At 41.5% G+C, this 22,141-nt stretch overlaps 1 protein-coding gene across 9 annotated transcripts in view; it reads right to left on the bottom strand.

Annotated features, from left to right (window-relative positions):
- The window catches only part of LOC125762342 (uncharacterized), a 61,972-nt gene extending 42,124 nt beyond the window's left edge, over positions 1 to 19,848 (bottom strand). For 4 of the 9 annotated variants that reach the window (XM_049424307.1, XM_049424306.1, XM_049424300.1 and 1 more), the window contains exons 1-2: positions 19,549 to 19,736; positions 14,746 to 15,819 (exon numbers count right to left, since the gene is read on the bottom strand). In XM_049424307.1, the coding sequence (XP_049280264.1) occupies positions 14,746 to 14,824 (79 nt within the window). In that variant the 5' untranslated portion in view covers positions 14,825 to 15,819; positions 19,549 to 19,736. The other 5 variants (XM_049424302.1, XM_049424305.1, XM_049424301.1 and 2 more) reach the window with 5 other exon arrangements.
- Between the last annotated feature and the right edge of the window lie 2,293 nt (positions 19,849 to 22,141).

The raw sequence follows: 22,141 nt of genomic DNA, 5'->3' as shown, positions 1-22,141 counted from the left end.
GCGATGGACAGTACACTAGGTTCGGTTCACTTGCAAAACATATGAAATGAGCCCCCGATGTTCTGATTAATTGATTCGGCAAAGGAAGACAGTGACAGAAGAACCGATAAGCTAAGTTTGCCGTGCTTGACGTGCGATTAATAATAAGCACCTCTCCAAATACCGTACCGTTTCAGTTCCTGTCAAACGTAGATGGCCAGTCCGCATCTAGCGCAGTTCCCGGTGGTGTGCGTCCGAGACCAATTTTGCGAAAAGTTTTGCACAAAAAACTTGAGCTAAGCTGTAAAAGTCTAATCCCTTTTTAAAGTGCCCCTGCTCTTCGCTACCAAACCAGACAGCTGACATGACCGAAATTGGCGCAATCGGAAGGCGCAAACTCTCCAACAAATCAAGTCTTTCAGCAGTGCCCAGATACCGCACGTCCGTTTCGCCGCGAATGCGCCACCGAATCCGAACCGTCGAGATGGCGACGACGAGGTCGACCAAACTTTGCGATAATAATGGACGATAAAACGGCACCAAGTAGAATGGAGCAACTTTTGGGCGACACAGCGGTGAAATTCGCCGTGCCCGTGATGATGCTTGACAGGAGAGAATGATTTTGGCGACAATGAGATCGAGATGGTCACACTCTTGTGGACGGAAGGGGAAAGGGGAAGGTATAGGGGTCCGAATGGCGGTACTTTCGCCTGTCCTTTCCGGACCGTCGGACGGTTCGTAAACGTCGGATTAATGTGCTTAATTATTAATTCACAGAAATGAGGTGCAAATGAAGCCAAGCGGCTGGCAATTTCTTTGTAGAAAGAAGTTTTCGGTTTTATGAATTGTTCATTGTAAAATTTTAAATACAATTATTTTTGGGGATAGATGAGAAGTCATTCTCTTTGGCGATAATGCCAAATTGTGTAGTTAAAAGATACTTAAGAGCACACTTTTATCAGTTTTAATAACAAAGATGCGCTAAGAAGATCTTTAGATGGTGATGCTTTCACTTAAACCGTTATTGTTTTATCATTTAATTTTCCAAAGGGAAGCAGATTCTCCTTAAAAATATTTTAAATATTATACGATTGATGAAAACATTCCAAATTAATCTAATCAAATCACAATCATTTGCCATTTGGAATTTGCACAAATATACTCACCAAAACCTTCTCGGTCAAACATACATATGCCTTAGCTTCATAACATCTCCCGGTGGTGATTTCAACAAAAAAATCTTTTCCTCTTGTTATTGAATTTCTCCCAAAATACATTTTCGTTTGCTTAATAAAAACAAACGCACACACAAAAGCTACGTGTTTTGCGACGGAAGTTTTCGACGTAAACAAAGGTTTTGGTAGATAGTAACTATTGTTCAACAGCATTATGTGATTCTTAGAGAGGTGATAGTTTTCGTACAACAAAACATAATCGAAAGTAGAGGAACACAGTACAAACTGACAAAACCAGACTCTGTCCGGTACACTGATTGGGTGCAGTATCATCCCTCTGCGCATCACATAATACTTCCATACCTATTCCCTGCTTGGCTAGCTTAAAACTACGCAAACCATTGTATATGACGCTGAGGGCAGTACTGTAATCGTTTCGTCAGTTTAAAATATCACGAAGACCCAAAGTACACCCACGTTCCATGCGCGATGTATGTCTACAGCAAACCGAGCACAGGAGAACAATCCCGTTCCTGTGTGCTCCAGTTTTTTTCGATTTAGTTTTTCTCTTGTTTGTGTGTTGTTGTAAAAGTTTCGGTGTAGGTAGGTGCTTTGTGGTTTGTGGGTTTTCCGCTGCCTTGAAGCTGACCGGTAATATTACACTGAATCTCGGCAGCTGCTGCTGCTGCTAGGAGACAGATAAAACGATCCGAGCTTATAAATAGACCAAGCCCTTTCATCCTGCTGCTTGTTTTTCCACACACAACTGATCCCCTCTTTCGGGAATGTTCGGGCGAGTCGGAGAAAAATTAAGATACTAAACGCGTAGGGTAGGTGACTATATGGATGGTGCGCTGGAGAGGTAGTTAGTTATTTCAGGAGACGTACTGACCACCGGTGGCGACAGCATTGCCTATCTCCGTATTCCGACAGAACAGCAAAACTCTTAAAGCCTAACGGGGGTTAGTGATGCACAGATGCAGGTACTGCACTGTTGCATTGAATCGCCCCAATTCAATGGTTGAGCATGTGAAACGTTCTATTTGAAAATGTCTTACATACCTTCACTCTGAAGAGTGCCCTCGTGCATTCGTAGGCGTCTGTACGGCTCGGTTTCTTTTATTCTTGCACATTGATTATCTGGCTTCATCATGGTTAAATGAAAAAATAAATGAAATGAAATAAATGAAAACTATCTACAAACCAAGGGACATCGTTCGGACGGCTGCGAAAAATCCTTTTGATGTCTCACCCTGATCACCAGATGGGCAATGTTCTTCAACAATTCGCCCTCGTACTAGAGCACGACTGAAACGCGTTACCAATGGAGAGTATGCAATAAAATTTTGTTCATAAAAATCTAAAACAACATGCTACAGCGCGTTTCGTGTCCTTCTGCCTACCAGGAGGTCTCATTCTGATGAGACGTATTATTTTCGGTTTTGGTACATGCGGATAACCCGAATGCTGGTGCTGGTAGAACTGTTGAGTCACTGCCAAAAGCCCTTCTTTATGCCATTGGAAGAGTTTTATCATACGCGACATCTTGCTCTTCAACGCTCTAAATCTGGTATTCGACATGTACATATAGTGGTCTTATGTTGTACCATACGGTACACCTCAACCGGTCGTTGGATTCCCTATCCCCTCTCAAGCTCTTAATCTATCACGTCGAATGAACGAATGCCAAGCATTATACGTATGCATACAAATCCACTATTTGGTCCTGGGAGCAACCTGGAGCTGCTGGGATTGGTAGAAATCAGTTGTTAGAAAATCAATTTGTCCAATCCGATCTTCTCTCTCTTTCGTTTTGTGTGATCGATTCTAACGAGCGCTTGTGCAAAAAAGGCTGCATACGTCACTGGCAATAATTTGGTTGATTCCATGCCAAGAAATGATGCCTTTATAATTGACAGAGGCGAAAAAGGCAGACAGAGTCTTTTGTGGTGGTTGGGATACACGAGCAGACGTATGCGTATAGACTTTCTAAGCTGCTCAGTGATATATGCTTCTTTGGGTTTGCTTTGATATGTTACCATCGGGTAGTCGGCAAGACGAACCCAAGGAACCGGGAGCGCGCTGGTTGTATCAACGTTTGTCACAACCGAGTCTCAAGCATCTCGGGTTATTAGGTATGATCCAAAAAGATATTTGATTGGATATGGAGATACCAATTGAATAAGAAACAGATTTGAATTGCTAAAGATATTGAAACTGCCGGCGTGTGTTTGAGTTTTTCTCTTTTTTTGGGGTTTGTTTCCATGCAGCATTCAAATGCCTAGCACATAACAGATCAGTGTGCAGTAGCAAATTAGGGTTATTGAAATTCGAGTTGTGATTTTTTATTCGTATATATTTTTATGATGTAAAAACAATGTTGTTAAAAATAAAAAGATTTTTGTACAGCTTGTTTGTGAACTTTTGTTTGTACATATTTAGAATTCATTATTCTTACAGTTAAATACAAGTAAAACAATAATTTCTACACTTGATTTCAGTCACAAGTCCTGTAGTTTCTACTATTGGAAATGTTGGAACAAAAAAGGAATTCTACAGCGTGAGTCTACCATTGTTTTTCCATTTGTTTGGTGTGTTCCAAGCGCGGAAGACCAAAGGTTAAGACTATTGAAACAGATGAGGATATCCGTTGATCAAGATTAATGAGAATCGTTTTTGTTTTCCACAAAACCATGACTTTAACTCTGTATCATACTGAGCAGCAACAAAAAAAACTTGGCATTGTGAAGGATAGATAAGTTTCCGGTGTAAACATACTTCTTAAATATATTTCTGTTGGTCATTCATTCTGTTCCTTGTACAACGGAAGAAAAGGATTACTGTACTTTGGCTAGAGTGCACTTAGTTTCCAGCTGACATGTTGCCCATACAAATGACATTTAGGTTTTTGGCAGATGGATCCTACGTCCTTTTTTGTTTTTCGTGTTCGTAAGTTGATAATGCATGTACAATTCCAATGTTTTATCTCATTGTGCGTTCACCAATTTTCGCAACCAGTATTCGATCTTTATACGCTTCATGATGTGCCGGTGAGCGGCAGGACAGAGGATGCCCAACAAAAGCATGTGCATAGGGGATGCTTCACTCCCATCATGGTAATAAAGAACAACAGAGATTTGCATTTAGATTCTTAGCTGCAACGGCAAAAGTTTGAATGGAATTTACAGCACGTACGCTACGATGGACGGCTCCCACAAAGCTAAAGTAGTTTGTTATGTCGTGTATCCTACACGTACGAACACGTCTCGTGTTTTTGGTCCTCTCATACGCGGCGTATACACGTTGAATCCCACCGGATTTGGTGTCTATGTATGTTCTAGAAATAACCCCACGAGACACTTTAATCTTCTTTACAAACACACATACACACCACCCAAAATGAGATCGTAGAAATTCCAGACATAATCGTGGACCAACGTGGTTGCTACCGTATAGTTAGGATAAGTCAACCGGAACGTATTGCACGACCCTTAAGACCATTTTCTTCTCGTGTGCTGTATGCACAATTTATGAAACTCGCGCGATTCGATTCTTTATGGCTAAAAATATGCACACCCTGACGAAAACATTAACATCGTACTAGGATAGGTAGCCACCAGTTGAACAGGGAGAAAAGAAAATGTTAGACACTGGTGCAACCCGTGAATTGGATGCATTCACATGATAACCCTTTATATTCAATTCAAGGTGTGTTCAGGAAGGGGTCTTAAACATTTGTTTCAAAGGAACAAGTGGAAATGATTATAGAAGGGATATTTCTTACCACACCTTAAAGTATTCGTAAGAATGCCGTCTTTCTGTTGCAATTTGGAATGAGCAAAAATATCCTACAAGATTTTATTGTATACATCTTGGTTAGAACAAAAAAGATAGTTCACCCTTATGAAAGCAACAACATAATCGTTTTGCATAATTAGCAATAATAAAAATGTGAAGAAGCAACAACACCGAGTAAGAAGCTGCTGGAATCTGGATTCTAGACTCGATCCTTCACCACCTTCGAGGGCCACTAACTCCACTCGCGAGTGACTACATAGTCCGTAAGCACATCTTCACTATTGTTTAATTTATTCCAAGTTTCAGACGAACCAACCGCAACCGACCATCGTCGTCTGGTTACTTAAGCATAATTAGCATAAGTATTAATTTCCCCAGAGAACTTTACAGGTTTCCTACCGATTCCTCAACTTCTTGCCTTTCGTAATGGCGTCAGCGGCAAAAACACTTGCTACTGTAGGCCATTTTTTTCAGTATCAACACCACAGTGGTCGTTTTGTTTTTTTTTCTAGAGCTAATAATTTTTCCTTCATCACAAAGCTCCTGCGAGTCTCGCCATCTTTTGCCGGTGACTTGAATTCAGCTGCCGTAGCATGGGCTCACGGACAAGATACAATATGTTGTCGTGCCGAAGCCAATTTCGGGCGTTGGTAGAAGGCAAAGAGGCGAGTAAGCCGCTTAGAGGGAATGCAAATCGGAGCAGATACTATTTTCGATTACAACGGCGTCGCTGGGATCGACAATGAGCCGGCAAGGTTTTGCACTTGCTACGATTTCAATCATTGAAGGCTAGCAAGGTGTAAGTTATAACAATCAAAATACACAGCATGGGTAGGTTTGAGGTAATGGTATGCAAAAATAAATAAAATATCTTTTGGATTTGAGAAAATTTCCTTAAAATGATATTTTTAATTAAGTATTTTCCTTGTCGGATCGGATTTATTTTTACTAACTCCAACACACAAAAAGGATTTACATCATTGTCTTCCCACTCAGATGAACTAGTTTGCGAAGAAATATCAACGTTCCGTAACATCAAAGAGACGGTACGATTAGCATGAACAGAAATATTTACTGTGGAAATGCAAATTTACAACACTCTGCATCGACTGTTGCAAAGCATTCCAGGGCACGTGCATCATTCGCTCGTTCTTGCATCATTCGATTTCTCTTTGCATTATTTAAGGTTTAATTACTGACCGCAGGGGTGATTGGAAATTGAAGGATGAAAACCAGGTAAAAACACCACACCACATGAAAGTCGAAAGCAATGGGAGCGTTGAGAGGGCAGAAAGGAGGCTGAAGGGATAGTAAAACCAACGCTACCATTGCTGGAAGAAGCGACAAAAATCAATTCGACCTAAAAATAAACATTCATGCCCCTGCCAGCAGCTTTTCAAAGGGAAAAATCAAAGCACATGAACGAATATCGAACGGAAAAAACAAGGCCCAGGTTTTTTGCTAACGGTGAAGACGCCACCACACAGGAAAATCCCCGCTAGAGCAGGAGAAAGATATTAATGTGTGTTGGTAGCAGTGGGAAAAGAACGACAGTGAATGTCATACGGCATTTTGCGAAAGGATATGCTTTTCCTGTTTTGTTGCTCTAATCAATGAGGAAAAAGGGAAATCGTTCACCAAACCAACCCTAACCCACCAAGCCCTATCGGTAGCGTAATCAGGTGCTTCGTTGAAACATATTTCACAGACTGTTCCGAACGTTCGGAGACACGAACACAAACACACACACTCTTCTGTTTACCGGTACAAATATTTTGCAATATAAAGGCAACCTTCCAACAACGTGATTTTCCTTCTTCACACGGGACACATTTGGTTGCTTTCGGTACACGAAAGACCGATTTTCACAGTCAACCTAACCTTCCTAACGAAAATATCATTTTTCCACCTTCCAGCCGCCTCGCAACCGCCTTTCTCGTTCCACTCGCTCATTCACATTTGCTCCATTACTAAAGTTTTGTGTGAGTGTGTATGGAACACGAATGTGGCGTACCCGAGAACATAACCGATAACGTCGATAATGTTTAATAAAACATAAATCGATATCCGTGAAGGTAAGGCCACACGTACACAAAACGGTGGCATAGAGTCGGAAGCTACGGAATCGCCTGTTAGCCTTCAAAAAATATTCCTGCCCTTTCATCATTTTCCGGTTATGTTTAACGTTTCATTTCCGGTCAGTTCCATCATCGTGCGCTCTCGTTCGGGCGGTAACGATTGTTGATTGCAGTAAAAAAAGGACTATCTGTGCAGGAACATAACATTATCTTCGGTTGTTCGATACAATCGCGAAATAATTACGACTAGCTAGCCATTGTGTGCATCCTTCCATCCCTTCTCCCCCGCTCGTTCCGTTATCGGCTGTCAATAGTGGCGGTGTTAAGGTAAATGTTGACCTTTTTTTCTAAGCGTTTCATGTTTGTTTAATGTTGCTGCTGCACTACCCGTGATGCCGCACCACTTGTCAAGTTGGTGCAAATGCAGCAAATAAAACCAGCTGTACACACCCAGCAATATAGAAAGGTGCATCGAAACAGTTAGGTCAGCCGTTGCAATCTGCTCAAGTACATCCTCAAGCGAAACAATGTAAACGAGATTTAATGGTTCGTTTAAAGGCTTCGATACATATGCAACCATCGATTGCCATTCAATCAAATCGAACGATAAGATAGAAAAATATCTAATCTTCTGGCCTTTTGCATTATTTCAACAAACCAGAGGGTAATCAATTAAACGGCTTGCATAGAGATTCATCTTTTTCTGCATGTTTCTTGTTTGATAGCTGCAAGGTAAGATTTTGGCCATCCATCAATTTGATAATTAGGTAACATCAAAACGATAACCACAGTTTTACGACACTTTCGAACAATTGATGTGCAACTAAGATAACTGCACATCAATCAACTACAAGCGAAAATGTCGTTATTTGCCGGACAATGGTCTACACATTTTTTTTGAAACAGATAAACAAATATTGTGATCGACATGATTTTGGAGTGTGTTTTGCATACCAATATGGCTACATTTTGGAGAACTTGATTGAGGTTTAGCGACTGTGAAATGATAGTATAAACTTGAGTACTAATGAAACAGTAACTTGTGTACAGTTTCATAATTGTTCGCCTTATTGTCGCTCCAATAAAAACAAATTGAAGGTCAGAGATACTTTATCATTATACGCACGAACGAAACGCCATAAAAACCATAGCGATACTACACAAACGTGTCTTGGTTCATTGCATCGGTACTTCAACAAGATCTTAGGGACGGATTCCATTTATTGGAAGCATGCTGAATCGACAGAAAACAATTCATTCATTGTCCCTAGATATAATTGTAATTAGAAATATTCTGATCACAAAGAGAGATAGAGAGAAGTAAATACAGGAGAGGTAACGTCAGTTTTGCACCGTGGATGCCGGTAAGCTCTCTCTAGGCGAACATTTATGGCTACTAATCCTTGACCCTAGCGAGAAGAATCGTAAGCCTGGGAGATTTGGTATATTTTTGAGGATTGATACGGGTGTTTTTTTGTCGTTCGAAAGATCCTCGATGGGATGGAAAGATAGAGAACAAGTGGTGGGTGCAAGTTTTCTGGCGCCCGTTTGACAAGATATGCAGGACGCATGCGTATACGAGGCAGGCTCCAGTGAGGAAAAGGAATAGTAGTTGCAGGGTCAGTGGAATCAAGGAGCTCTATTTACTTTACTTCTTTTCTTCCCTTTGCAACCTCAAAGCACATCAGACACAGGATCTTAGACGAAGGAGCATAACACGGCTAGAATTCGTCTAGTGTGTGGTTATGCTGCAGTGAATAACTTTGAATTTGGGCAATGTTGTCCTGTGAGCTTTTCAAGCTTTACATGCGTATGATTAACAATTCCCATGCCGTGCATGTTCGCATCAATGTTTCTATTAATTTAATTAGTTAAGTGTTAAAGTTGGTTTTGTTTTTCGATTTGAATAACAGCACAACTTTGGCCACAGCCTCATCTCTTTTTATCAGCCAAGAACATTAACGTGGAAGGTTTAAACAATAATTCTACCCAATAAAACCAACAAAACATTATCTTCTAAATGTATTGGATTGTGCGAAACTTTACTTTCACTTCCAAACCAATCCTCAGACAACTTTCGTTGCGTTGGGAAAGATGAGAAACTTTCGTTTTTTTTCACGAAACATGTTCAACTAAATGCTGACCTCCAACCAGTATAACTTTGCCACACCGGAACAGTCCACCAAGAGGCACACACGGGGGGTTGGGAAGAACATCCATTATAATTGGAGAACATTCGTCCAAAAACCGGCCGATTCAAAGCGAGATGTAACATTTTATCGTACACATTGTGTACTGTTGCCTAAGGCCGAAGACATCGATCAACCGACCACTTTGGCGATTAGCTTCGAACCGATCCGACAAGTGGTAGAACTTATTACTTTTGTTAGTGGGCAGTCGGCCATTTGCTTGCAACAGTTGTCAATTGTTTCTTGCTGGTTTTTGGGAAGATGGAGTAAGTAGAATTTAATCGATTGAGCACAGTTTATATGCCATCAAGATGGAACAATATGATTCTTTAAAGGAAGTACAAATCAACTACACAGTGTGATGCCGAGTATGCCATTTGAGGTGGTAAATTGTTCAATTCTCGATGCTAACAAAACAGATGTAAGGCAACCGTAGTTTTGGTAGATTTCCACATTTCAATTTCGCGCATAAATAATTGCAAAACATAAAAATAACATCAGTTGTCTGGCTTTGCTTCTGCTAGGTGAGGCATACTTCTGATACAAAACAAATCCAATATTAGGTACATTTTAACACCGTGCGTATCTTTTGCACCTTTTCAGTTATGCGTAAATCGAAACGGTTGTTGTGCTATTTCTATCGACTCCATTCTTCCTCACAGGTGCGGATAGATGAGCGATTTGGGTTCGTAAATCGATCGAACAGCATGACTTTGCTGCACCAGCAAACGATCGGTTTTCCTTTTTTTTGCAAAATAATGGGAACTATGCGTGCCAGAAGCAAATGGCTGAGAACAGACCTGATCCCCCGGCGTGTCGAAAGACTATTGTCAGTTATTTTAAGAATGCTCAAGGTATGGGCAGAATGGCGATTGGCCCCATACAAACTCCTACCCATGGTCTTCGACGGCTAGATTAGATGATCTACGTGTGTCCGGTGAATTTACGATACCCGCAGCTTCATTGTCGTGACGAGCCGGACGTTCGGTTGGCGTCACCTACCAGGGGACCTGTTTATCTCGTTCGCAGGAAAAACGATTTACCAGCACAAACATCCTCCATTTGTGTGGTTGATAAGGCGCGAGCTTTATCATGGGCAATTTGTTGACCCAACGATATGACATCTGCAGCGAGGTACCCAAGTGTACAATGATCACGTGTTGGCAGTGCAACCAAAATGCGCAATACAGTCAGCACTGTGGCCGTGGGCACCAAAAAAAAAAAAAGATGACAATTATCTTCGACCATCATCATCCTTTTGGGCGTCCTCTCGGGTTCCATATTTGCTCGGTCAAAAAGCACAATAAACGTGAAAATCTCGGTGCGAATTAAATATGCCTGCAGCGAACGCTAACAGTGTCATCACGCTTAATGGGATCAAATAATGACACGAGGTGGCCGGTGCCGAGGTGCTAAGTGAGTTGTTAAACCACTTGGTGCCTGTTGCAGAGGGCACTGCTGGGTTTTAATTTGTAAGCTACCAAGACATACCACACCACATCGCCTTGCAAATGGTACGAAGATGGCATTACAGAATTGCCTATTAGCACTTGGTACGTCAAACGGGCGGCAAAGACGAGACTGTTGGCATGGAATCTGTGTGTGAATGATGATTGCGTTCTGCTGCAGGAAAATGAGCATCTGGTTTTAAAGTAATTTACGACTGTTTCTAACGCAATTAGAAATCAAACAGATCAAGATGGCCACAGTGGAGGTGTCTAAGGTTAGTTTGATTCACTGTAAGGAAGAGTCTATTTGTTGATAGTTAGCCACCAAGGGACATATGATTATCGATTATATTAGCTTCAAAAGCCATTATATTAGCTTGATATATTTCATTAGTACCTTCTTCCTAACATAAGTGCTATCGGCTTAGCGAAACATAAGACGGTCAGTTTTGGATGAACACATTTTGTGCCTTAGCTTTCTAATTAATTTATTTCGTAGGCAAGCCATCGTGAGCCATAGGTTAGCAACTCCTCGTGAGTTTTTTCTGTGAATAATTTTTCGCACATTACCACAATTCACAACACAAAAATAGAAACCTAATTAAATCTCAGTTAATGCTAATAAATAATCCTACGTCAATGCGGAAAGATGAGTAAATCGAACCCGTTAGATAAAAAAACAACTACATTGTTATACAACATTAAATTAAAGTAAACCAATAAAGAAGAACTTAACAAACTAACTTAACATAGGTTAGCACACTGGACAGTACACCATCAACGTTTATCCGCTTAAACCGAGCAGTGGCGACCTAACCCAAAATAGCTCACCAACTACATAAAGGTGTACAAAAGCAGAGTGGTAGTGTGGTTCTGCTAGTAGCAGTGAAATCAATTTAGTACACCTACACGCACCGAACCCGAGATGACAACGGCGCTGATGGCGACGTCAAAAGCTGATGTCGCATCGAATTCTGATGAACGATATCCGCACATTCGATTTCAATTAAGTCACGCCAAATCCATCCAACAGGGGCAATGTTTTACATGTATGAGGTGAAAAAATGGCGACCATACGCGTGCATTGCGAGCTGACTCAAGCGTATTCTTTCCAGTTGCGTCAGTGGACACGTATCACGCAATCACAAGGTTCCAAAGCCAAACCAGTTCCGTCTGACGAGCGACTGCATTCGAGTGACGTGATGCGTGTGTGTCTGTGTAGTGGAAGTATTGATAGGTGTAAAAATGCTACGAAGGTTGAAGTACGTGAAGCGTCACACACGTCAAGCATGATTTAATTATTTCACTTTTCAGACTAGGCATCGGCACCAGTTAGGCGGAATTTTAAGTTTTGCGCGACAAATGTCAAACGAATAACAACGAACCGTTTGGTTTGAAAGGATCCAGGGCACAGGTGATGATAATATGGTTCAGCCAGCGACGAGTGGTTCGATGTTGATAAGAGAGTTCTCGGCCGTTGTGTGACATGGCAATGTAAATTCGTAGAGAAATACCTTTTTGCAATTAATTGCAACCCTAGCTATCGCTGTCAAATGATGACAGACAGGACGGAACGGTCCGTAGAGTTCAATTTCTTGGTAAGCGTTGTGATACAATTTTAATATATTGTTGCGCTAACGATTTAGTTGATTAATTCGATACATCACTTTGCATTTAGTATTCCTGGTACCTACTGTATGTCTCAAGCACACCGTCGTCTCGGGTGTTGCATAATAGGGATATCTTGTAGCGCCGGCTGAAAGGCTTTTCATCGCCTTAAATCGATCTTTTACCCCGCGTTTAGCTCCATTTCGATTCGTTCCAATGTTCCGTAATTGGAAAGACAGGGAATGTGTTTGCCCGCGTTACGTAATGGCGCAACATGCTATCCACCAGCTTATGTGTCGCCTGCGGATTGACATGCGAATCATCAACCAACGATACCACCTTGGTGTACGCAAAACTTGACAACAAGATCGTGCGAGCGAAAAGGCACAAACACACACACGTGCGTAAGAAAGGCGAAGCATGCTCGGGACGAGCAAAGGATTTACCCCCCTTCGCAGGTAGCAAAGTTAAAGGAAAATACCTTTTTTGGTACCCACCTTACGTGGGAGAACAGTATTAGCGGTTTCGTTGCTCCACGTACACACGAATGGCAAATCTTTTTCACCATTTTGCCTTGTAGCGGTCGCGGCATCTAAAAGGGTTCTGGCACTGTTAAAAGGACAAAACCACCAGGTGAAGAATGGTTTTCTGTCGGAACAGCAAGGTACACTACTACTACCGCGAGGGGAAAAGCTTATTTTAAAGTCCCATCCTAGAGCCATATGCTGTGGAGCTTCCATTAGGCAATGTAGGGGCATGCAACGAGTTTCTGCTTGATTCTCTCCCAACCATTCGTCTTAATAGTATACTGGCATCTGCTCAACGTTTCAAGCGCCCATATACCTTTCCTGTTTAAACATTCTTACAAGGATGTCTCTTTATGGAAGATTTGGAAAGAGATTTTTCCAACACTTTCAAACCTTGCCTCTCGGAAACGGATGGCAGAGAGCGTTACTTGCAATTAGAAATACCCGTGTCCTTTACACAAATCCCAACAAACTCATGATTCACTTTAACAGTTCACATTTTCCCACGAGCCCGTATCGTTAGTACCGTGTGAGAAAATGAAATGCGTAAGGCGGGAAAAGGATGCGCAGTACTGTAAAGTACCAAAAGGGAACCTTTTCCTTGCTCGTTTAGGATCGCGTTAGCACAAACAGACGTGGAGCATGTATGAGGCGAGGGAAATAAATGATAAAAAGAAGGAAAAAAAAACGAAATCAACATTCTAACGATGATGATGTGTTTCAGAGTATCGAGATGCGCTGAATGGTTGCCGTAAAATTGCGAGCTGAAGGAGAAGCAAATATAACGAGCAATAAGGATCGGGAAGAAGTATGCTAGACACACAACTGGCTGCGGAGGCCCCACGTAAATATATTCTCTGACAAAAGGACAATAAAATAAAGTATAAACATTACACTTTTACAGATCTCGAGCATCTTGGCATTTTATGTATCACCCACCCCACATGCTTAATGAGTATGGACAATGCGGGTTTTACAATTTTATGGAACGAAGAGTTTTTGGATGACAAAATAAAACCATTCCTATTCCTAAACGGGTTGATGTGCTTGGATGCGAGTGATACGCGTCTGAAGGAACATGAAATATTTTCTACGAGTCACAAATCATGTGGAGTAGAGGAGGTATGATAACAAAAAGAAAACCTTTCCAAACTTTTATTATCCTACTACGTGTGTGTAGGAAATTATAAGTAGTTCCAGAGATACGTGATGTAAGAGCTTAGAATTTTAGATAAAAATAAAAAAGTAAGTTTTTAATCAACAAATATTTTTTGCATTTATCTTATAACATTCTTGAGTTTTTGAGTGAGTCAAAAATTAAATGAATTTTGTACAACAAATTCATGGTGCAGTTAAATTCCACGTATCTCAAGCACTACTTGCTATATGCTATATAAATATATCTGACCGATGATTAGGATGATCCGTGATTTGTTCTGCTATACGAAAAAGAATAAATATAAAAAGAAAACACAACACAGTTTTCGTACGTTGGATAATTTTTACTACCCCTTTAAAACACTTCCAGACATCCTGTGAAACACTCAAACCTGTAATTTATATTAATCGGCCGGAAAAGAAAACCCGTAAATCATTGAGCGAAACAAATGAAAATGAAAACATAACAGAAAACTATTCGATAAGAGAGGCGACAATAGGAAAATAAAACTTCAATTAACTCGAAACATAAGTTGAAAATTAAAATCTTTGACAGCTTTGAAGGGATGTTTATCAAACATTTACCAATAAAGGTTCATTCGCTTCGGTGGATTAGTAGTAACTCGGTGAAGGTAGAACATTTTGTGTGTTCGGAAGTAATAGTAGTAGAAACAGTAGTAATAGTAGTGGAAGAAGAAATGGTGATAAGAAATGGTATTGATAAAAGTATGGTGAGAGTATGTTTTAAACAAAACAAAAAAAGGATAGAAAGCAAGTTCAAATACCTGAGCTTTGTGCATATACTAGGGTGACTGAAACTAGCACGACTAGTGCCGAGCAGCGCAAAATCCGTTTGCAATCCATCCTGTTGTTGGTTGGTTTTTGTTTCGTTTCGGGTTGTTTCTGCTTGTCCTCGCTTAGCAGCTCCTCTATCAGCACTCCGCACTTCGCAAACAGCCCTCTGGAAGATTGTGATTGTGAAACGGTCTGTGGTCGTCGTTTTCCGCGTTCGCGTCCTCTCGTGCCGTCTGCTCCTTCGTCCGGAAGGATTGGGATCGTGCGAATCGAAGGAGGTTGTGCAGGAAGCCTTATTCCTGCTACCGTCGTCCTCGCGGGCCTTGCAAGCGTTGGCGCAGGGGAACCGTACGTACACCCGGTGCTTCCGTGATGATGGCGGATGCTAACCGTTACAACGACACACGATTTTCCGCAGGTCTGCTGGCTGATCGTTACCACACTTTCTTCCCCTTGCGTGACGATGCTGACCGTCGTCGTGTGTAAATGCGCGGGCACACACACACATACACTATTGAATATACTTTGCGAACAATATTTACAGCACGAATGGGCTATTTTGCATCACAATCTACCAGCACCGGCCAAACGATCCGCTAGCCCTTATTTTTGCTTTGTTATCACTGCTTTTGTACAACAACCGATCCACGATCCACGAACAAACCACGAAATTACAGCAGGAAAAACAAACGAAAACAAAACAAAAAACCAAAACGCACTCTAAATACACCCTTCACGCACACCCAAAATCGCGCACCGCACACACCACTCGGTCACAATCTACTCCAACGCACCGCACCAGGATGGGGGTGTCGCCAATAAAGCTGAAGATGATGTCGTAGAAGACGGTGTCTTCTTTCTATGCGTTACACTCTCGCTTCCGCTTTCCCGCCTACATACAACACTTATGCACCGCTCGTCGCACGCACGCACACACGATCACACATCAAAGATTCCGCCGCTGCCGTCGTTGGTGGTACGTGTTTGCGTGTGTATGTGTGTGTATGTGTGTTTCGTACAGCTTCCGCCAGGAAAGGCCTCCGGACGATCAACGGATTCGGAAACTAAAACAAAATGTGAACGGCGAAAAAAGAACATAAAATTAGCCAACAATTAAACAAGACGATGTGGTCGAAGAGTAAACGAATTTAATTGAAACGCTGAGATAAATAAAGGACGTTGTTTTTTGAGTTTACAAGTGGTGCACGTGTGTAGTAAACCTTAACACAGAGTTCGGTAGTTGTTGCTTTCAAAAACGATTTATCTCGCGTGCTTAATGGGTTTATTGGGCGCCAGTTTGGTGGTAAATCACCAAATGCTGTTCTCTTGGCAATTCTGCTAAGGGAAAACCAAATCACGAAAAGCCAGAACTGGGAAATCCTCTAAAGTTCACAGACCACAGTTTCAAGTTTAAAGGTGTACTGTGTGTGTGTGTATCTTCTTCTCCTTTAAGAGCACCGGATGCTTCATGTACTACGAATAGCTCATTTTTCACTTGGACTCGTTATGCAATGGTAGGTGATGTCATGAAAAGGATACCGGACGACCAAACGACTACATATCTTTTAGACCTTTTAGTCAATTTTACTCCACCGTGCTTCACAGAACTTTTAAAAGCTGTAGTGTTTGATAAGTCTTCCTTGCCATAACGACCAACACTAGGACAAGCAAGTGGTAGAAAGTGGCTCCAGATGTCCTTGGAACATTAAAAATTAGAAACAAACATTTGTTACACAAAACCGCGAATAACACTCCAACCATTACTCAAGTATCAACGGGCCATTCTCATTCTTCAGCAGAAACACTTGATACTGCCAAAACTTTGCTTTGCGTAAGGACGAGAAATAAAACTCCATGTTGACACGAAAGCGGTCGCCACTCTGCGCGCACGTGTATTGGACCCTGGCAAAGGTGTGGAGTGTGTGGGCAACATTGGGTTATGTTTTTTTTCTTACTCGCCCACTCGACCACACGGCGAAGCCCAGAACGGTGGGAGGGTATATCGAAAACACAGGACGAAATGGTGCTTTTTCGGTACGGATGCCCGCGTGTATTTGTAAGGGAAGTTTGTGTAATTAATTAGCCGCTGAAGGTGACGTTTGCATGGGAAGGCGACAACCACATACACACAACAGCTCCATTACAGAACAGAGGGTGGTCATGATCCGTCGTTTTGAGGTTTTTTGTCCTCTGCTGGACTGTTTGATTCTTCGTACAGTTTTCCACCTTTCTCAAAAGGGAGTGTTATTTGCTTTTCCTATATTTCGGGCAGGTGCCACACGTATGGATTACGTGAGTCAAAAGTGTCAGGTGTCGCTGTTGCTGTCGGTAGGAAATTCGGAATCGAAAGAAAACATTCACCCGGCTATCTCTAGCGACGGGTACGAGGACGATCGTAGCTACACATGTTGTCAATAAGTCCTTTTTTCGCGAATGTTTTGTATGATGTGGGTGACGCAGGGCGAAGAGATGATTTGCATTTCAATTCTTCGTTAAGCCGAATGGAAGATGCAGAGTTTTAAATTGACTTTTCATGCAAACCATTTTGCTGTTCGCCAGAAGTTAACAAATTCCGACAGGCTTAAGCAGTGTGGAACAAATGGGACAGTTTGTTGTTCGAATGAGGATTCCCGAAAAAACACCTGTCCCTTACGCATTACACTGGAACGGTGCCACGTTGTGTAACATCAAGCAGCTGTAACGGCTTCTTCGATCGGTTTCGATTTGTGCTTTCCGTTTTTTTTATTCCAGCTGCTAGATTGGCTCTACACTTGGCCAGGATTTTGGAGCCGTTACATCAGCAACTTTGCGCTTTCGTCGAGGCACGTTTGTGAATTCGTTGGGAAGAGTGGAAGTGTCGTGCACTGCACGGAAAAGAAGAAAACAAATTATGCTAAGAGCCTTTTGTTTTAAAGTGACAATGCAAACAACAAAACTGCATGCATTTTAGTTCACCACAAAACGAACAGCCAAGTGAAAATTCCCTTTTTCGCCCTACACTGTAGGAGCTGTCAAAAGCGGTCTGGCGCTCACATGGGAGCACCGTCACTCGGAGAGAAGTATTACAAGCTCGCGAGCTGCTGTCACGTGAGAGGGTTTGGTGTGACGTACACAATACCAGAACTCGCATGGTGACAAATAATGGTCATGATTCATGTAATTCCTCTTTTGGTTTGCTCTTAATCTAAGGGCGTTTGTGTAGTTTATAGTAAACTAGGATTAATTAGTATTCTTTTTTTTCAATTTTAATCTGACATTCCGAGGCACAACAGTGAGAGACGAAATACAACACACACGATAAGTGAGATTCAGAGAAAGAGAAACATTGCTTTAGCATAGCAAGAGTACACGATCCGTTTTGGGTTTCTTTGCGTTTCCTCGCGTCCCTGCAACCTTCGCGCACGTACACTTTAATACACACACACACACCACGAATACGTGGGCACGCACGTCGAACACATCCATACATACAACCACAAACACACACACACAAACAAGCGCGCGCGAGCAAAAAGGCCCTCAAGTATTGATTTTGGACGGACGGGTGGCCCACAATCCAACGGGGACAGAAAAATGAATAGTGAATAAACTTAAAGGAGAGGCACATACAGAAACGCACAAGCACAAAATTTACACGTCCCATTCACTGGCAAAGTAGTGATTCCCACTTTTGTACCAAACTTCCGATGGCGTTGTGTGTGGCAACAGAAAAATTCACTATGGCAAAACGCGACAAAACGGGCTAGCAAAGATGACGAATCTTCGTTTTGTTCTGCTGACTATATATGCTCACAGCTAGTGCCGTTGGGAACACTTACTACACCGCCGAAGCACAGAAGCACACCACAGCAGAGCGTACCGAAAAAACGAAAAACACGCGACAGCGCACTTCCACCGCCAGCGAACGAATGCTCCGAGAGGAAAGCGCGTAGTGAACCGTTTGTTCTACTACTACACCGTGGATGTCGACTGCTTCGATCGAGCGGGAGTGGGTGAGGATGATGTTCACGAACTGTGCGGGAGGTGAAGGATGTGCGAAGCAACCCCTGGCTACTAGCGGAGAGCGTGTGTTATGTGCTGTGGCCGCTGGTTGCTATTATTATTGGCTTTTTACAACCACCCTCGGTAAACTATAAACTCGTCTAACCGCATCACTCCTCCACCACAGGGATCGTCTTCTTTCCTTCCGTAGACAACGGATCGTTAATTACCATCGCACCGTAATGGCCATGCCATTTGCGGCCGATTTCTTTTTCTGAGCGGACAACTCACGCAAGACGCGGGGACATCTGATAAGCGATAAGACGAACTACGTGCAGTGTTGTTACTGCGTCCGTGCTTTGCCTTTGTTCCTACTGGATGGGGTTTGTCCGTTTCGTCGTATTATGTTCGTGCACCCTGCAATGCAGAGCTCTCAGTGGACGATGTTACGGTTCCGCAATGTTTGAATAGCAGCAAGATTAGAACCGTGTTGAGGATGCTGTATATCACTGATAAATCCTGGCTTTTCCAGGAGATTGTTACCCCGCTGCTCAACACTAGCAGCAGCAGCAGCAGCAGCAGCAGCAAATTTTGCTACACCTGCCTACACAAATAGGGGTAGATTCCACAGGGTAGGCCTTCGTAGTGCCGTTGTCTAGCCCCAAACACACGCACCTACATACATACACCAAACTGCAGCAAATAATCCGTGGTTTCCTTGTTTCCACCCGTGGGTAGGATTATAAGTAGTACAAGAATTATAATTTGTTTTCAGCCATTGTAGCTTTTGTATATTTTCAAGCGCAACCCACCACAAGACTGCTCTCGGCTTGGATACCCTCACTGCGAGGAAGGTTTTAATTCAACACGCGAAACAACTGGTGAATCTGCTGTCGGACCGAACCACGCCAAATTGGCAAACATTAAATCGTTTAACGCTTTGCAATTAACCTATCAATCCTACTAACACTGGCCACTCGACTGTATTTTAGAGGAGCAATTTTACCTTATCAATAAGAGAGCTGATCAAATAGTCGAATGTCTATGTTTTATGGTCACTATTGACGTTTTGCACAGGCAGCCATATTGAATGTTATGTTGACAGTGTCATTATGCGCTTCAAGGACAAAACGGATATCCCTCGTTTCGTTTATCTATATTAAATTAAAATTTGTTTGAAAAATACTGCAAATTATTTAATATCGTATAGAGGAAACTTCATTCTATTGTTATTAAAACAAACTTAACCTAAAGACCGAAGCAATGATAGTCAATTGTCAAAAGATCACGTGCCATGATGCGACCGTCTTTTATGCGCTGTTCCAATGTCGCAAGAAATATATATTTAACGAAACTTTTCTTTACACATTTGTATGATAAAAATGCTTAATTCCGCTTGAATTTATTAAATTATCGTGTGAAAAATAATGCAACACATATAAAACAGCACACAACTTACAATTTTATCAACATAATTATTTGTTTAATGGCGTATATTGAGAGTTTCTTGTAATGATTTAACGAAATATATGTCTTTCTACACTAGATTTAACGAAACGTCAGAAATATTGAACGAATGTAATGTTTACAATTATTCTGGCACGGATAATACAACAGGTCAAATTCCGTTTGAAATCGTGTTTAGAAATTTTGTAAATTTTATGTAAAAACGTTAAAATAATTATTAGTCATAATGCCTGTTACAATTTTTTTTCTATTGAAGTATTTTGAACCCAGGTTGGTTATTTTGAACCCAGTTTTCTAGCTCTGTGAACCGTTTGTTAAGCTTTTTTCTGTTTAGTTTTAAGCGTTTTGAAACTCAATTATCTCTTTTCTTGGCTTAACGACCTCTAAGGTCCTGCCTAGTTTTCCTAGTTCCTAGTCTTACCCATAGTTGTACGAATGGACTGTAGTTACGCTATCCTATACTCATCACGAGAGCGCTAGTGTCCATTCTAAATGGTTGCCGGAAAAGGATACATGAACGTAGTGTAACAAAATACAATATAAGTTTGTTCGTCATAGTACTGATAACGGTACAACGTTTCATTTAGTGGCATAAATAGAGATAAACAAAGTATGATGGTTAAATGTTACGAAAGGGGTAACCATGTTTCATGTGATTGACCTTATCCGCTTCATATTTCATACTACACATTTGACTTGATTTGAATGTGTATTTGATGTGGTTTTCACAAACTGTGGTGAGCTAGGCTAGGTTCGCATTAACCTCCGCGAACACGCCAACAATCCGTCGACAATTGTAGTAAGAACAACACAGGTTTGCCTATTGTCCCACCCTATGGCGCACAGACGAACGCTGAGTGTCTTTGATACCTGGTGCGGTTTTGAATAGACGGTGGCGCTTCCATTTACAACACTTCAGGGGCAACGTGCTGACATGGCTGGGTGGCTCTCTACGCGTCCATCGCGTATGGAGCGGAAACAGCTCGTCTTCAGCAAAAGGTTATCTCATCCAACGCGAAACCATGCGCTCGCAGCGTTGTTTCACACAAAACATCGTTTCCATCGTCTGGCGAGTGTAGAAAATGGTGCCTTTTCAATGTATGTTAAGTGAAATGGTCTCAAGATTGTTTTGCTTACACATGGTGTTATATGCAAGTGCCGGTAGAAGTAGCAAGGTATGCGCTTTTATGTGCCTGATAGCAATAACCTGAAGAGTGTTTCAGGACGCGTTTGTTAAACGCTGAAAGTGTGAAAATAAGTAATTTTACCATTTGCAATTTGATAAATGCATTACCAAGCCCGTAATTTTCAATCGCGATTTCGTGAATTGATCCAAAAAGATGTAAGCGATGGTTATCGATAATGACATATTTTCTTTACCATTGTTGCAATGATGTGGTGTTTCATTTGCATAAACTCTTCTCTTCTTCGGGACAATAGGCAAACCAAACCTTTTCATTTGTTGAGAATACTTCGTTTTCCGAGAATGTTGTTAAGAGTTAGGGTATTCAGTAATTGATATGAACTTGTAAAACCATATTACACTGCTTCCACGTTCTGTGTATTTACAGTATGCACCTTTCTTGTCCGAGACTGGCAAAAGGCTAAGTAATATGTTATGTGGTAAATGTTAAGGCTTATGACATCATGCAATCAGTCATTTAAGGCGTTGTAAAGAGTGACTGTAAAGGGTCAGAGCGTACAACAGCCCACTCCTGTCTATTATGAATGATGATCAAATAAATTAGCAGCACATGTTTCTCGTCCCTTAAATGACGATTCTATTAAGAACATTTTGTAATATCCTTAAATTTGTGATAGACTATTTATGCTTAATATTCTATAAAAATCAAAAAGAAAGCGCTATATAGAAACGTTATAATTGTCTACATTAGGGCACAAAACGCCTGAAGGTATGCAAAGTTATTACAAAATAAA

This window comes from Anopheles funestus, chromosome 2RL (genome assembly GCF_943734845.2).
Source record: "Anopheles funestus chromosome 2RL, idAnoFuneDA-416_04, whole genome shotgun sequence".
NCBI classification, from domain to species: Eukaryota; Metazoa; Arthropoda; class Insecta; order Diptera; family Culicidae; genus Anopheles; species Anopheles funestus.
The sequence above is the reverse complement of the archived record's forward strand: the minus strand, read 5'-3'. Positions and strand labels throughout refer to the sequence as shown.